General features: G+C 42.2%; 1 protein-coding gene and 1 long non-coding RNA gene across 11 annotated transcripts in view; both read left to right on the top strand.

The window, feature by feature from the left end:
• Nucleotides 1–869: 869 nt before the first annotated feature.
• Nucleotides 870–17,754, top strand: part of RB1 (RB transcriptional corepressor 1) — a 132,086-nt gene continuing 115,201 nt past the window's right edge. For 2 of the 10 annotated variants that reach the window (XR_014818784.1, XM_013992198.3), the window contains exons 1-2: nt 1,226–1,580; nt 3,703–3,829. Coding sequence is in view for 2 of the 10 variants with exons in the window: in XM_013992198.3 (XP_013847652.3) it covers nt 1,417–1,580; nt 3,703–3,829 (291 nt within the window). In the remaining 8 variants the exon portion in view is untranslated. 10 annotated transcript variants of the gene reach the window in all.
• LOC146398572 (uncharacterized) lies at nt 10,697–17,040 on the top strand. Its single transcript, XR_014819452.1, has 2 exons — nt 10,697–11,176; nt 16,356–17,040. It is a non-coding gene; the product is annotated as an uncharacterized LOC146398572 (long non-coding RNA).

The following is a 17,754-nucleotide window of genomic DNA, read 5'->3' as shown; positions in this document are numbered from 1 at the left end:
GTATGACTCATCGGGATAAAACCAAGAGCTATGACTTGCCTGAGGGCGCCTCATGCTTCAGCCCTGCTCAGCTGTTCCAAAGATGAGGGGATTCGCCTCAAGAGCACAGCTGTATTTTATTCACAGCACCTCAGCTGGGAAGCTTTGACATGGCAACACACAGCATTTGCCAATGAGGGAAAAACATGTTCTCAAACAAGACAATCTCTTATTATAAGTAAATATCAAGAGACAAAAGAGACAGTTTCTAAGCCAATGTTTAATGGTTGCAATTCCGGCAAACTCTTCTCTGATGTCTTTGTGCCTTTGCACAAGCTGTTTCTCTTTTCTTGGTATTTCTTTAACATAATGTAATGGACAAGTCGAGTCAAATATATCTGTGTTCAAATCCTCTACCACCTATCATCTCTGTAGTATCAGGCAAATTAATTAACTCCTCTGCACCTGTTTTCCGCACTGGAAAGTAGAATTCGACTACGACTCAGTTTAAGGGGATGTTGGTGAGGATTAAGTAAGATAATTATGTAAAATGGCCAGAACAATTCTTTATACATATAGTAAGCCCTCCTTAAATGTTAGGTCTGTCTGGCTAACTTCCATTCAAATGCTACTGCTCCTCGGAAGAAGTCCCTTAAACATTTCAACCGTGGCTTCAGTTTTCACAGCGCGATTAAAACACTTAGCACCCGATAATCAGTTCTTTGCTCACAGCTCCCACCCCTTTCCCTAAAAAGAGCTCTAAAAGGCCAGTCATTGTCCCCTCCTTGGGATCTCCTAGGGGTTGGCCAAACTCAGCTCCTAACAGGCATTCCAGAAGTGTTTTTGTTTTGGCCGATTCGCTTAACGGATTGGGCGGGAGGAGGGCGGGCGAAAGCGAGGGCGACGCCCGCGGAGGAGAGGGGCGTGCCGGCCCAGGGTGCGCTCGCCCGATATTCCCCGCGGGCTCGAGCCGGGCCCCAGATCCACCCGCAGATTGAGGTGGGGCCCGCTCTCACCCACCAGGCTGGGTAGCGCCCGGTTACCGGCACCCAAGCCTGGAGGGGCGAGTTTCGGCGCGAGGCAGGTTCAGGCGGCGGCGGCTGCCTCAGGGAGCGCGCCTGGATCTCCAGGCCCGGGTTCCCCGCCCGACCGCGCGCCCTCGCCCCGCGCCCCGCTCGGCGCCCCGGTGCCCTCCAAACGCCAGCGGGCCCGGGAGCCTCGCGGACGTGACGCCGCGGGCGGAAGTGACGTTTTCCCGCGGTTGGACGCGGCGCTCGGTTGCCGGGCGGGGGAGGGCTCGTCCGGTTTTTCTCAGGGGACGTTCAAATTATTTTTGTAACGGGAGTCGGGAGAGGACGGGGCGTGCCCTGACGTGCGCGTGTCCTCCTGCCCCGGCCCTCCTTCAGCGCTCGCCGGCACCGGCCCTGGGAGGGCGTCATGCCGCCCAAAACCCCCCGGAGAGCAGCCGCCGCCGCCGCCGCCGCCGCCGCTGCTGCTGCGGAGCCCCCGCCGCCGCCGCCGCCGCCGCCGCCACCGCCGCCACCGCAGCCTGAGGAGGACCCCGAGCAGGACAGCGGCCCCGAGGACCTGCCTCTGGTCAGGTGAGCGAGCCGACCCGTCGCGGCGGCCAGCGCGCGGGAAGGGCGCCCCGGGGGTGCGTCGGCGGGCGCCGCGGCGTCTAGGCGGGGGCGCGTCTCCGCCCGGGCCGGGTCCCGGCGGGAGGAGGGTCCTCCCCGGCCCCCCCGCGGCGGCGGAGCGCCGGGAGGAGGCTGACAGGGGTCTGGGGTCGGGAACGAGGGGAGGGCGGCCGGGAGGGGTCTCGGCTCCCGCTTGACAGGTGTCGAGCGGGTGGGGCTCGGGTCGCTGAGCGAAGTGACAGGTGCCGCCTTTCCTCCGCGAGACGGGAGCCTCGCAGGCGGCGGGTCGTTTGCAGACCCCATCAAATGCAGAAGAAAGAAAAAAAGAAAAGAAAGACTAGATTGCTGGAGAGGTTTTTCCCCATTTGAGATTTGTAGTCCTCCGGTGGTCTTTCGACTTTCTGTTTTGGTCTCCCGCGGTGCAACATTTGGAAGTGTTTTCCTCTGGGCGTGCGACTCATCTGAAGCCCAGTCCTGGGAGAGGCCAGCCAGGAAAACCTTGGATACTGCTGCAGAGATGCCACCGGACGTGAAGTGCAGGGTTCTGGGTGGCAGTTGCCCCTCTGGGAGCTCGGCTGGGGTGCTTTTCGGGGTTCCCTTGTAAAGAGTGCTTTGAGTTCTAAGCCTTCGGTAGTGACTGGTGGAACATAGCTCTCTAAGAGGAACTTGTTGTATCGGTAAAAGTTTTGTGAGACATTTAGCTCAAGAGCTTCGAAGTTTCTGAACGTTCTCATTTTTCTTGTTGCATAAAACTCTTCTTGCCTGATAGTCTGCTTCAGGCTGCCTCTTTTTTTCTTCCATTTTGCCTTTTGGCTTTGAGCCAGCAAGGATCTTGGTGTCTCTTTTGTATTTGTTTGGGAACAAGATTAGTGTTCTTGTGCTCACATAAAATTAATTTTCCCCCCAGGTGGATTCTAAATTTCAGCGAGTCCATGATAATATAGGGAGATAGTTATTGCAGCATCTTATTTTTCTTGATTGTGATGCTTTACGGTTTAGAAGCCAAGATCGAAAGAGTGTAATTGTCATTATCATTGTTAGCACTGGCCCTCCTTTGAGACTACGCATCAATTGCCAGGGGATGGGACTCTGCTGATCCTCACCACTCTTTCCTGCAGTTCTGATCCGTCAGCAAGTCCTATTTCTTTCACCGCCCTAGGACACATTGTTAGGGACTGAAGTGGGCTTTTGGAAATACCAGAACAGCACACAGTCTTCATTCTTGAGATAACCAAAAGTTAATTGTGTTTCAAAGGAGGTTTGGCAGTCTGGAATAGGGTCAGGGGCATGGATTAGAGAGTTAGATTACTGGGTTTATATTAGAGCTTCCCACTTACTCGCTGTGATCTCAGGTGAGTGCTTTAACTTCTCTGATTTGTGATCATCAGAGTACTTACCTGTTAGGGCTTATGTATGTATTAAACCATGCATCTAAACCCCATCAATTCATTTAAATCCTGTTCATATGGAGCATAGTAAATACTAAAAAATTATTAGCTGTTCCTTGTACTATACTATTCTTATGTCAAATAGATATTAAGTGAATGAATAAGAATTAGCCAACAAGAATTTTTTGACTGCCTATCTTGGTTAAGGAAGATCAAGGAGAAAAGGCTGAAATAAGCATATCAATAATTTAATCATATAAGAAACACTAGTAGTAGGTAGAGAGATTAAATGAATCGTTGTTGAGAGTGGACTGCATTTTAGCAAAGTCACCGATACTGAATTGGTTCTGTAATGTTATCTATGGCTTTCCTTTTCTGTTACTGTCCCAATTTTTCCTAACAGCTGTAGCTATTGTACTTGCTTTTCTTCCCAAAGCTATGTTGCTGCACTGAAGTTCCTATGATTTACCAGGCCAGCAAACATTTTTCACTATGTGGTACTCTTATTTTGGAAATACTGAAAAGATCAACATACGTTTAAATTCTAAGTGTAATTTTTTAAGCGATAGTTAAGATCCCAAAGTATTTGGTGATGTCTTTCAGAATAGTGCTATATTATATGCAAACCAGTGAAACCAATGCTTACGTAATTAATTTGATTATAAAAGTGCCTTTTATATTATATTTTCATTTGGTAGGCTTGCATTTGAAGAAACTGAAGAACCTGATTTTACTACATTATGTCAGAAATTAAAGATAGCAGATCATGTCAGAGAAAGAGCTTGGTTAACTTGGGAGAAAGTTTCATCTGTGGATGGAGTATTGGTAAGGATTGTCTTAAAATTTTTTGAAAATATTTTTCTCATTTTAAAAATTATTTTAAATCACCATAGAAAATTTGGAAAATAGAAAAATATAAACTAAAGCTAGGAACAAGTCTATTATTCAGAGGTAACTTACTTCTGATAAAACTAAAAATTAAGGAAAAAAACTCCCTATGTTAGCTCCCCACCAAAAGCATTTTAAAACAACTCATAAATATCATATTTTATTTGTAAATACTTCATTGTGCCATAAAGACTTTAAAAAAACAAAGCCATACCTCATAAAATAATTTTTAATATCTCAAAATGCACAGTGTTGAAATTTCCTGACTGCCTTGGAATTAGTTTTGTCAGAATTCAGAATCCTTGATAATATTTTGAAACATTTCTTGCATTTTTTTGCGTATGTAGATAATAATAATAATACCACCAACAGATAATCATTGGTGCTTTATGTGTACTGGGAAATATTATAAGCATTTTGCAAATAACTCATTTGACAATCATTGAGATGTGAAATATAAACATCTTTATTTTACAAGTAAAATGTAAAACCTTTGTTTTATAGATGAAGATGCTGAAGTAGAGTGAGGTTAACAACTTAACCAAGGATCCTGACTAATAAGATCTGAAACATAGATTTGGGATCATACACATAAGTTATATATATTTACATGTAGTTACATATAGTTTTGTGTCTTGTTCTAAAAAATTTTTTCTTAACATAGCTTTTTCTTATATTATGAAATATTTTTTGATATTTGATAATGTAGTTTCCAGTGGTAGCATAATATTTTATCCATTAGATGTATTTTAATTTGTTAACTCTTACCGTTATTGGATATTTTTTCCCCTAACCTTTTGGAGCTATAAAATAATGTGATAAGCATCCTTCATAAGAATGAGGTCTGGCACAAAGTAAGTCTTCGATAAATTTATGAATGAATCTCTGATTAATAGAATACATTCTTACAAGTTTACTTACTGAATCAAAAGCTATGAACATGTACAAAACTCTTGGTAATTATTGCTAAGTTTTACTGCAGACACTTTTAATGAGTTTACTTCCTCATCAGCATTGTATTATACCACGCATCTGTCTTTACTGATCAGATCGACACAACAAAACATGTTGATGTATACCCCATAAAAATAACTATTTAAAACCATCTTAAATCTCTGCTGTCTTTGACTACTTGGACTGTTACAACAAAATACCATAGACTGGGTAGTATATAAACAATTGACATGGATTTCTCACAGTTCTGGAAGCTGGAAAGTCCGGGATCATGGTGGTGGCAGATTCTGTGTCTAGAGAGGGCCCATTTCCTTATTCATAGATAGTGCCTTGTCACTGGCCCCACTTGACAAAAGAGGTGGGGGCTTTTGCTGGCCTCTTTTATAAGGGCCCTAGTTCCATTCATGAGGGCTCTGCCCTCCTGACCTTATCACCTCCTAAAGATCCCGTCTCCTAATATTGTCACATTGGGCATTAGGTGTTCAGCATATGAATTTTGTAGGAACACAAAAATTCACATCTGGTTAAAAAAAAAAAAAAAAAGACACAAAACAAATCTCATAATTCCAAAGATCTGAACATACTCTAGAACTCCTTATTGAAAAGGAATACTTAAAGTGTCTTAGCTGAATGACTTTGGTATTATTGTCCCAAAGCATCTGATAGATATTTCTGCTGATTTGGGTTCTTGACCTGCCAAGCTGTTTTTGTGCATATGCAATTAGAGTCATAACTCCTTCACTTCTCTCTTCTGTAAATACCAGACTTTTATTTTTCAGAAAGTTGAGAAGGGATAGTTGATTTAGAGAGTATTGGTAGTTTTCAGTTTTTCAGTGGGTTCAAAGCTCTTTGCAAATACAATATGGTGGTTAAGTTTGCAGGCTAGTTCATACGATTTTTTTTTTTTTTTTTTTTTAATGGTGGCACCTACGGCGTACGGAAGTTCCTGGGGTGGGGATTGAATTGGAGCTGCAGCTGAGGCCTATGCCCCAGCCAGGGCAACACCCATTCTAGCTGCATGTGCAACCTATGCCGCAGCTTGTGGCAATGCTGGATCCTTGACCCACAGAGCAAGGCCAGGGATCACCATGTCCTCACAGGTCCTTAACCCACCGAGCCGCAATAGAAACTCCCGAAACTTTTTTTTTTTTTTAACTGCACTGTAGCAGTAAAAGTTTTAGGCTTTAAGACTTGAATATGTATATGAATAAATATTCCTACCCATTTCTTCTTCTGGCTTTGTCCCTACCTTCCATGGAAACTGGTGCAGTTTAAAACTCATCTCCTGATGGAGCTCATAATGGGGACTGGGCCACATGAAGTCATTTCTGGTTGTGTGATGAGGAAGACAAGGAGTTTCATGTTACCTTTGGGATTTTGGGTACCTTTTTGTTGGGTACAGCAGGATGGTGTATTCTCCTGTTAGGATTCACCAGACTTTTACATAGACCTATTATTTTAAGTGATAGGTTTTTGAAGCGTGGTCTGATAACCTTCATTTATTCAGTGATTTCTAAAGGAGAATGTGACACATTGTATGCTGAGGAGTGAATGAATGACAAGATGAACTTGTTTCTAATGCAGCTGTTCTAATTCCAATTGGCTGTTTCTTCTTTGAAACCAAAAGAGAAATGTGGTAACTCCAGGCACTTTTGGCAACTGAAAATAGGTACTGTTTATTGGAATAAGGAATGGATTAAGAACAAGGATTTGTCATCAGACTCACTGAGTCAAGTCTCAGATCTACCATTTATTGGCTCTGTGATTTTGAACAAGTTACCTAAATCTCTAAGGCTTAGTTTTCTTATATGTAAATGGGACTAACAGTGATTTCTGAATCTTGGAGTTATTTTGTGGATTAAATAAATTCATTCATATAGTATGACTGGGTCACTTTGCTGTACAGCAGAAATTGACAGAACATTGTAAATCAGGTATAGTAGAAAAGATAAAAATCTTTAAAAAATTCATATAAAGTACTTTTTAGTGTAAATGAATGACTATATTAGATCATGCAAACAAAATTATTTTACTTATGGATTACTGCAGAAATTCTTTATTTTTTGGCTGCAGCCATGACATGCAGAAGTTCCTGGGCATATGGATCAAACCTGAACCACAGCAGTAGCAATACAAAATCCTAACCACTGGACTTCTAGGGAATGCCCAGAAAATCTTATATTAATCAGTAAACTAATATATATATATAAATATATATATATATATATTTTTTTTTTGTCTTTTTGCCATTTTCTTGGGCCACTCTCGAGGCATATGGAGGTTCCCAGGCTGGGGGTTGAATTGGAGCTGTAGCCTCTGGCCTACTCCACAGCCACAGCAACGTGGGATCTGAGCCATGTCTACAACGGACCCCACAGCTCACGGCAATGCTGGATCCTTAACCCACTGAGCAAGGCCAGGGATCGAACCCGCAACCTCATGGTTCCTAGTTGGATTCGTTAACCACTGCGCCATGACGGGAACTCCTAAACTAATAATTTTAAGAAGAATTTAGAAATCAGTTAAAATGGTTGAATTAAAAAAATTTTTTTCTCTTTAAGGGCTGCACCCATGGCATATGGAGGTTCCCAGGCGAGGGGTTGAATCCGAGCTAAAGCTGCCTGCCTACACCGCAGCCACAGCAACACAGGATCCGAGCTGCATCTGTGACCTATACCACAGCTCACAGCAACGCCAGATCCTTAACCCACAGAGTGAGGCCAGGGATCAAACCTGCAACCTCACAGTCACATTCGTTTCCAATGCACCACAATGGGAACTTCAAAAAAGTGGTTGATTTTTAAATGAATGTGTAGAGATTCTGTTGTATTTTTGTTAAGATACACATTTTTTAAGCTGTTTGAGAATAAAAAAAGTTATGCATACATGAAAGCATATCAATACTTTATTTAAAAAATTATAATTGATTTATAATGTTCTGTTAATTTCTGCTGTACAGCAAGGTGACCCAGTCATACATATATATACATTCTTTTTTTTCATACTATGTTCCTTTATGTCCTGTCACAAGTAATTGGATATAGTTCCATGTGCTATATAGCAGGACCTCATTGCTTCTCCATTCTAAATGTGATAGTTTGCATCTACTAACCCCAAACTCCCAGTCCATCTTACTCCCTTCCCTTCCCCATGGCAATCACAAGTCTGGTCTCCATGTTGGTGAGTCTGTTTTTGTTCCATAGAAGGTTCATTTGTGCCATATTTTAGATTCCACATATAAGTGATATCATATGGCATTTGTCTCTCTCTCTCTGACTTATTACATTTAGTATGAGAATTTCTAGTTGCATCCGTGTTGCTGCAGATGGCATTATTTCCTTTTTAATGGCTGAGGACTATTCCATTGAGTATATGTACCACATCTTCTTCATCCACTCATCTGTCACTGGACATTTTTAGGTTGTTTCCATGCCTTGGCTGTTGTGAACTGTGCTCCTGTGAATACATGGGTGCAGGTATCTTTTTGAGTTGTAGTTTTGTCCTGATGTATGTCCAGGAGTAGGATTGCTGGGTCATAAGGTAGTTCTATTTTTAGTTTTCTGAGGAACCTCTATACTGTTTTCCAGAGTGGTTGTACAAATTTACATTCCCACCAACACTGTTCCCTTTTCTGTACACTGTCTCCAGAATTTGTTATTTGTAGACTTATTGATGGCCATTTGTTATTTGTAGACTTATTGATGGCCATTCTGACCATTGTGGGATAGTACCTCATTGTAGTTTTGATTTGCATTTCTCTGATAATTAGTGATGTTGAGCATATTTTTTAAAAATTCTTTTAAAGAGTTGAGATATTTTGTCTAGAAGTGTCTCTTTTTTGTGTAAATGATTACGTGTGTAATATGTGATTGCTGTCCTAAGATTAGACTGTGTTCATGCTGCTTATGGCTTATGAATAAAATAAGGAACTTGCAGAGTTCCCATTGTAGCATAGAGTGTTAAGGACCCAACATTGTCTCTGTGAGGATTCGGGTTCGATCTGTGGCCTCAGTGGGTTAAAGATCTGGCTGCAGTATAGGTGGCAGAGGTGGCTTGGATCCACTGTTGCTGTGGCTATGGCATAGGCCTCAGCTGCAGCTCTGATTCAACCCCTAACTTGGGGACTTTCATCAAGAAATTGGCCAGGAGTGCTTTTCATACTATGACTTAGGGTGAATCAGTTGTTGGAATTTTGGGTTTTTTTTTTTCTGCATCCTAAGTGGCAGTGCCGTAGAACAGAAAAGGCCTTGGACTTCAAAGCTAAAGGCTTTGATTGTAGTTGGAGTATGGCTATATGATTTTAGGCAAATTGGTTAATTCTCCAGTCTTGATTTGCTTATCTGTAAAGCAGAAATAATGTTTGAATATCAACCTTTTAGGGCTTTGCATATATATATATATATATATATATATATATATGCAGTGAGTGTATGTATATTCGAGTTTTGAAATATATTGCCTTTGATAGGGGCATTTTTTTAGAGGTCGTATGTTTAGAAAGATAATTGAAAAGAATAGTTTGGAGTTGGAGTAATACTAGGCATTCCATTTAAGCTGTACTGCAGAATATGAAGAAGTTTCTTAATAAACTTAGCAGAATATCTGTTTTAAAATTATGTGTAATGAAAAGTCTCTTTACCTGTTATTTTCTAGTCCTTAGCAATATATGTACCCTTTTTGTTTTTTTTTCCTGATTGCATGTGGGAATTGCTGAGACAAATTCACTGAAGAACATGTACATGAATGTTACATTTGTGTTATATAGATGTAGGATATCTGCAGCTTCTTTTGATAAAAATTCTGATAGAAAACTTTTCTAGGATTAATCTTTAAAAATATTATAGAGAATGTCAGATACTTATAAAAGTAGATAGAGAAAATAGTATGAACTGTCAGATAACCTCTTAACCAGCTTCACCAGTTATCAGTTGTGGCCAAACCGTATTTCTCCCTGGCTCCAGATTATTATAAAGTAAATCCCAGGTATGATGTTTCATCCATGCATATTTTAGTATGTGTAGGGAAAAAAGAATGCTCAAAAAATGACCACAGTTCATCATACCTAACAAAATCAATGAAATTTCCTTAATATAAAATGTTCAATGTTCAGATTTTATTGTTTCATAAATTCTTTTTTTTTTTTTCAGTGTGTTCTAGTCAGGATTTAAATAAGGTCCATACAGTGTGATTGGTTGATTTGTGTCTTAAATCTCTTGTAATATGTACGTTTCACTTCTTCCTTCTCTTCTTCGTTTCCTCTCATTTTTTTCAATTTATTTGTTGAAGAAACTGTATTTTTTATCCTGTGGAGTTTCTCTCCGTGTGTATTTTACAGATTGTACCTCCTTCATTATTTTACATATTTGTCTAATTCTTTGTATTTCCTAGAAATGGATCTAGAGGTCTGATCAGGTCCTGGTTTGATATTTTCTGGAAGTAGTACTTCAGAGATGTTGTTTTGTATGCCCATTAGTAGGCACTTAATGCTTGTTATCTCTTTTTATTTTATTTTATTTTTTTTGATGTAAGCTATCATTGATGACCACTGACTTGGCTCCATTAGGGGTTGCTAAGTGGTGAACTTAGGACTATATCATTCCCTTTTCAAGTATTAGTTGTAAATCTTGCATAAAGAGAGACTTTCCTCCATCAACTCTTTTTACTCCGAAGTACACATCATTCAGGAAAGGTAGGATAAGTGCTTTATTCTTGGCTTTTATTGATTAGTTTTCAAGCTGATGTGTTTGTTCTCTAACATCCTCCAGAGATGACCAGTGATAATAATCATCTTTTAAAGTATTACTTGACAGTACCAATAGACCAGTTTGAGTATACTTAGATTTTTTTTTTTTGCTTTTTAGGGCCGCGACCCTTGCCATATGGAAGTTCCCAGGCTAGGGGTCGAATCGGAGCTGTAGCTGCCGGCCTACACCACAGCCACAGCAATGTGGGATCTGAGCTGCTTCTTGTGACCTACATCACAGCTCATGGCAACGCCGGATCCTCAACCCATTGAGCGAAGCCAGGAATCGAACCTGCAACCTCATGGTTCCTAGTCGGATTTGTTTCCACTGCACCACAATGGGAACTCTCTACATAGACATTTAATAAGATCTTTATTCGATGACGGCATGACATACAATTGACGCCCGAACAGTGGGGGGGTTAGGGGCACACAGTCAACAGTCATGTTACTTATAGTTGGCCCTCCATTATGCAGTTTCTTCATATGCAAGATTCTTCTTTTCTGCTGTTCCACATCTGAGAATTCAGCCAATCTCGGGCCAGGTGTTACTTTAGTATTTACTGTTGAAAAAAATCTTCCTATAAGTGGACACACAGAGTTTGTAGCCTTGTTCTTCAAGGGTCAGCAGTATTTCATAATTTCAAGAACGGAATGTATATGAGATCATATAGTGTTTAATCTTTGGGATTGTCTTTTTTCACTCAGCGTAATTCCCTTGAGATGTTAAATGCCAACATATTAGTTTGCTAGGGCTGCCATGACAAAATACTACAGACTGGGTGGCTAAACAACAGAAATACATTTTCTCATAATTCTGGAGCCTAGAAGTCCTAGATAAGACTAGGCCTGTTTGCTTTTTTCTGAGGCCTCCCTCTTTGACATGCAGATGGAGATGGTTGCCTTTCCCTTGTGTTCTCGGATGGTTTTCCTGTGTGCACATCTCTCATGCCTTTTTGTGTGCCCAGATTTCCTGTTCATGTAAGAATGCTGGTCAGATTGGATTAGGCCTACACTTCTGTCCTCATTTTAGCTTGCCGTACCTGAAAATTGTGGGGCGTGGGGCGGGAATGGGGGAATCACAATCCATTCCATTGCAAATAGTTTGTCGTCCCCCCCCATTTTTTTTTTTTTTTTTTTTTTTGTCTTTTGTCTCTTTAGGGCCCCACCCGTGGCATCTGGAGGTTCCCAGGCTAGGGTTCTAGTTGGAGCTGTAGCTGCTGGCCTACGCCACAGCAGCATGGAATCCAGGCTGCATCTTCGACCTACACCACAGCTCTTGGCAACGCCAGATCTTTAACCCACTGAGTGAGGCCAGGGATCAAACCCGTGTCCTCATGGATACTAGACAGGTTTGTTAACCCCTGAGCCATGATGGGAACTCTTTTTTTTTTTTTTTTTTTTTTTGTAGTTATCTATGGTATGGTTGGACCACAGTTTGTATAACCATTTACTTATTGAAAGATATCTGTGCTCTGGAGTTCATGTTGTGGCGCAGCAGAAACAAATCCTACTGGGAACCATGAGGTTGTGGGTTCAATCCCTGGCCTCGCTCAGTAGGTTAAGGATCCAGTGTTGCTGTGAGCTGTGGTGTAGGTCGCAGATGTGGCTTGGATCCCACATGGCTGTGGCCAGCAGCTGTAGCTCTGATTAGACCCCCATGTATAGGTTTTTGTACAGACATCAGTTTTCAACTCTTTTTTTTTTTTTTGTCTTTTTTTTTGCTATTTCTTTGGGCTGCTCCCGCGGCATATGGAGGTTCCCAGGCTAGGGGTCGAATTGGAGCCGTAGCCACTGGCCTACGCCAGAGCCACAGCAACGCGGGATCCGAGCCGCTTCTGCAACCTACACCACAGCTCACGGCAACGCCGGATCATTAACCCACTGAGCAAGGGCAGGGACCGAACCGGCAACCTCATGGTTCCTAGTCGGATTCATTAACCACTGCGCCACGACGGGAACTCCTCCTAGCTTTTTTGTCAGCACTTTTTTGATCTTTTTAGGGCCGAACCCGCACATACAGAGGTTCCCAGGCTAGAGGTTGAATCACAGCTGCAGCAATGCCAGCTCTGAGCTGCGTGTTTAACCTACACCACAGCTCACAGCAACACTGGATCCTTAACCCATTGAGCGAGGCCAGGAATCGAACCCGCAACCTCATGGTTCCTAGTCGGATTCGTTAACCACTGCGCCACGACGGGAACTCCCAGTTTTCAACTCTTTAAGTAAATACCAAGGAATATGATTGCTGGATTGTATGGTAAGATCCTGTGGTGAAGTATGTTTATTTTTGTAAGAAACCTCCAAATTGTATCCATAGTGGATACAATTAACCATTAATGAAAGTTTTTATTGTTCCACATTCTTTTTTTTTTTTTTTTTTTTTTTGTCTTTTTGTTGTTGTTGTTGTTGTTGCTATTTCTTGGGCCGCTCCCGCGGCATATGGAGGTGCCCAGGCTAGGGGTTGAATCGGAGCTGTAGCCACCGGCCTACGCCAGAGCCACAGCAACGCGGGATCCGAGCCGCGTCTGCAACCTACACCACAGCTCACGGCAACGCCGGATCCTTAACCCACTGAGCAAGGGCAGGGACCGAACCGGCAACCTCATGGTTCCTAGTCGGATTCGTTAACCACTGTGCCACGACGGGAACTCCCAGTTTTCAACTCTAAGTAAATACCAAGGAATATGATTGCTGGATTGTATGGTAAGATCCTGTGGTGAAGTATGTTTATTTTTGTAAGAAACCTCCAAATTGTATCCATAGTGGCTGTACCATTAACGAAAGTTTTTATTGTTCCACATTCTTGTCAGCACTTGATGTTGTCAGTGTTTTGAATTTTGGCCATTCTAATAGGTGCGGTATCTCATTGTTTTAATTTGTAATTCTCTAATGACATATGATGCTGAACATATTTTTATATGCTTACTTGCCATCTGTACATCTTCTTTGGAGAGGTGTCTGTTCCCACTGTGTGCTGACTTTTTAATCAGGTGTTTATTGTCTTAGTATATTTTAGGAGGAGTTCACATATTTTGTATAACAGTCCTTTTCAGATGTATCTTTTGCAGATATTTTTTCCCACTGTGTGGCTTGCCTTCTCATTCTCTTGACAGTGTCTTTCACAGAGCAGAAATGTTTAATTAAGTCTAGGTTATAAATCCTTCTTTTATGAATCACGCTTTTGGTATTGTATCTAAATGTTGCCATCACACTTCCTGATTTCAAACTATATTACAAAGCTATAGTAGAATGGAATTGGTAATCAGACACATAGACCAGTAGAAAAGAATAGAGAGCCCAGAAATAAACCTACACATTTTTGATCAATTAATTTATGTCAAATACTTTAGGATAGGGTAGTCTCTTCAATAAAAGGTGCTGAGAAAACTGGACGGCTACATGCAAAAAAATGAAACTAGATCACTGTTTCAAACAATATACAAAAATTAACTGAAAGTGGATTAAAGACTTGAACATGAGAAAGCATAAACTCCTAGAAGAAAGCATGGGTGGTAGGCTCCTTGCCATTGGTCTTTGGCAGTGTGTTTTTTTTTTTTTTTTGGATTTGACACCGAAAGCAAAGGCCACAAGAGCAAAAGTAAACAAGGAGGACTACATCAAAAAAAAGCTATACTGGAAACTATCAAAAACATGAAAAGGGAACTTGATTGGGAGAAAACATTTGCAAGTCATATCTGATAAGGGATTAATATCCAAAGTACATAAAGAACTCATACAACTCGGGAGTTCTTGTGGTGGCACAGTGGAAATGAATCCGACTAGGAACCATGAGGTTGGGGGTTCATCCCTGGCCTCACTCAGTGGGTTAAGGATCTGGCGTTGCCGTGAGCTGTGGTGTAGGTCGCAGACGCAGCTCAGATCTGGCATTGCTGTGGCTGTGGTGTAGGCCACCAGCTACAACTTTGATTAGACCTCTAGCCTGGTAACCTTCATATGCCCCGGGTGCAGCCCTAAAAGACAAAAGACCAGGAAAAAAAAAAAAAAAAAAAAAAGAACTCATACAGCTCAATAGCAAAAATCCAAACCAATTAAAAATGAGAAGAGGAGCTGAGTAGACATTTTTTCCTGGAAGACAAACAGATGGCAAACATGAAAAGGTGCTTCACATCTCTAATCATCAGAGAAATGCAGACCAAAAACCACAATAAAATATCACGTTAGAATGGCTTTTTTCAAAAGTATAAGAAATAAGAAATATTGGTGAGACTGCAGAGAAAAGAGAACCTCTAGGACCCTGTTGGTAAGAACATACATTAGTGCAGCTGCTGTGAAATAGTGCAGAGGGAGGAGAGAGATCAAGGTGGTGTAGAAGGACGCTGAGCTCACCTTCACTCACCAACACATCGGAACTACAACTGCATGTAGGGCAGTGCTTGGTGAAATTGACCTGCCACAGTCAAGGCCGTAAAGGAAGAACCACACAGAGTCTGGTAGGAAGGGAGGAGAAGCAGTCTGGTTGGGACCTACACCCCTAGTGCCGGACACAGAAGAGGAAGGGGTGTCACAGGCTTGACGATCATCCTGAGGGAGTGAGGGATTCGAGCCCCATATTGAGCACCCTAGCCTAAGGGTCTGACTGTGAAGACAACCCCCTTGGCTGGTTTGGCAACGAGTGGAGCTTATTGGAGGGCTGCGAGAAAACTGAGACTGCTCTTGAAGAGTATGCACAGTCTTGCCTGCTCCCAGTCACAGCACAGAGGCAGCAGATTGAACACTTCCTGGGGTTCTGGCCGGCTTGCCTGGACCACCCCAGTGTACCTCTCAGGCTGCACAGGGATCCTACTCTAGCCCCTCTTGCTCTGGCGTCGCACTCCACTAAGGCAGGGGCTGCTGATGAGAGTGTGCACTCTTGGAGGGAATCGAGCCTGATGGACCCTGCTTCTGTCTGATGACCAGGCAGAAGCAGCCACTGCCAGTGTATGTGTCAGTGCGTGCACTCCAGAGAGAGCAAAACCAGTTTCTGGGCAGCGAATGTTGTCAGTGAAGTGCACGTGTGTTCTTGCACACACTCAAGAGGGAGCAAAACTAGTTCCAGGATGGAAACTGCCATTGAAGGAGCACATGTCCCTGTGTGCACCTAGAAGGGAGAGAAATCAGGTTAGTACTGTGGCATCAACCCCTTCAAGTCCCGACCCAGCCTCTAACCAGGGCATGTATACCAGGGATGGGAGGGAAAGCAAAATCAGCTCAGAATTGCAGCCCCACACCCTCAGGTCCTCATACAAAGACAGAGACAGCCACCACACCAGGCAAAAATCCAACTCCCTCAGGACTCCTGCCCCAGCACCTTGAGCCCTGCCCCTCCCACATAGGGTATTGACAGCCATTGAGCAGAGGAGAGGCCTGGGCTTGCACCTGGCTCAACTCCAACTCTAGCCCTACCTCCTACCAAGGTGGTAGCTGTCAGCACACCCCAGGGGAAAATGTGGCCTGTGCTCTCTTTAGATCTGACAGCTCTTGCACCAGAGCCACTAGACACATGCAGGCTGCCTAGAGACCTTCCCACACAAGGACATGCCTTCAAGACTATGATAGGTAACTGTTTCACCTAATTTCATGGTGACAGAGAAAGTTAAAATGAGAAGACAGAAGAACATGGTTCAAGTGAAAGAGCAAGAAAAATAACCCTGAAAGCCTGTAATGAAACAGAGGTAAATGCTTGATAAAGAATTCAAAGCAGTAATAATGCTGACTAATCTGGGGAAAAGAGTAGATGAACATGGAATTCCTGTCGTGGTGCAGTGGAAACGAATCTGACTAGGAACCATGAAGTTGTGGGTTTGATCTCTGGCCTCGCTCAGTGGGTTAAGGATCCGGCGTTGCTGTGAGCTGTGGTGTAGGTCGCAGATGTGGCTCAGATCTGGCATTGCTGTGGCTCTGACATAGGCGGGCAGCTGTAGCTCCGATTAGACCCCTAGCCTGGGAATTTCCATATGCCACAGGTTCGGCCCTGAAAAGAAAAAAAAAAAAAAAGAATAGATGAACACAGAATTTTTTTTTTTTTCTTTTTTAGAGTTGCACCCCAAGGCATATGGAAGTTCCTAAGCTAGGGGTTGAATCAGAGCTGCAACTGCCAGTCTACAGCAACATGGGATCCAAGCCACATCTGCGACCTATACCACAGCTCGTGGCAATGCTGCATCCTTTAACCCAGTGAGCGAGGCCAGGGATCAAACCCGCATCCTTATGGATACTAGTTAGATTCGTTTCCCCTGTGCTGCAACAGGAACTTCCCCAGTGAGAATTTTTAACAGGAAACTAGAAAACACAAAGAATCAGAACAAGTCAGAGCTGAAGAACGCAACAGTTGAAATGAAAAACACACTGGAGAGTGTTAATAACAGGTTAAGTGATGCAGAAGAACACATACTGGATCTATAAGATAGGATAATGGAAATCACCAAGTCAGAACAGCAAAAAGGAAAAAGAAGTTCTAAATGAGAATAGTTCAGGAGACCTTTGAGACAGCTTAAGTGTACTAACATTCACATGACACGGGTCCCAGAAGGTGTAGAGAGAGAGAAGGGACTAGAAAATGTATTTGATTAAACTATGGCTGAAGAGTTCTCAAACGTGGACAAAGGAACAAATATCCAGGTACAGGAAATAGAGTCCTAAACAAGATGAACCCAGAGAGACCCACACCAAGACATATCATAATTAAAATGGTAAAAGTTAAAAAGAGAATTCTCTTGCTGATAAAGCCATCAGGAGAAAAAGAGTTGCATTCATTTCTGTTATGAGTGATTTGTATCTTTTAGTTAATGTGACTATAGGTCTATTGATTTTATTGATCTTTTCTAAGTACGAGCATTTGGTTTTCTTGGATTTTCTGTTGATTGTCTGTTTTTATGTTATTCTTTTGTGTTTAGTTGGCTTTTTGTATTAAAGTGTTTAATTCCTTTCTTATTTCCCTTTGTGTATATTTCCTTTCTTATTTCATTTAACTGTGTTCTTTATAGTTACTGTGGGGATTACATTTAACAACCTAACATTTTAACATTCTAATTTGGATTTATTCAAGGTTAATTTCCATAGCCTGAAAACTGCTTCCTCAGCACTTCTGTCCACACTCCTTTCAGTTGTTGATGTCACAGAATTAGATCTTATTATATTAGTCCAAAAAACAAACTAGTAATTC

The sequence above is a fragment of the Sus scrofa genome, chromosome 11 (genome assembly GCF_054392235.1).
Source record: "Sus scrofa isolate SSC_HxYL_T2T_F1_AM1 chromosome 11, Sscrofa_HxYL_maternal_Yorkshire_Landrace_v2.0, whole genome shotgun sequence".
NCBI lineage: Eukaryota > Metazoa > Chordata > Mammalia > Artiodactyla > Suidae > Sus > Sus scrofa.
This window is presented reverse-complemented; position numbering and strand designations above follow the sequence as displayed.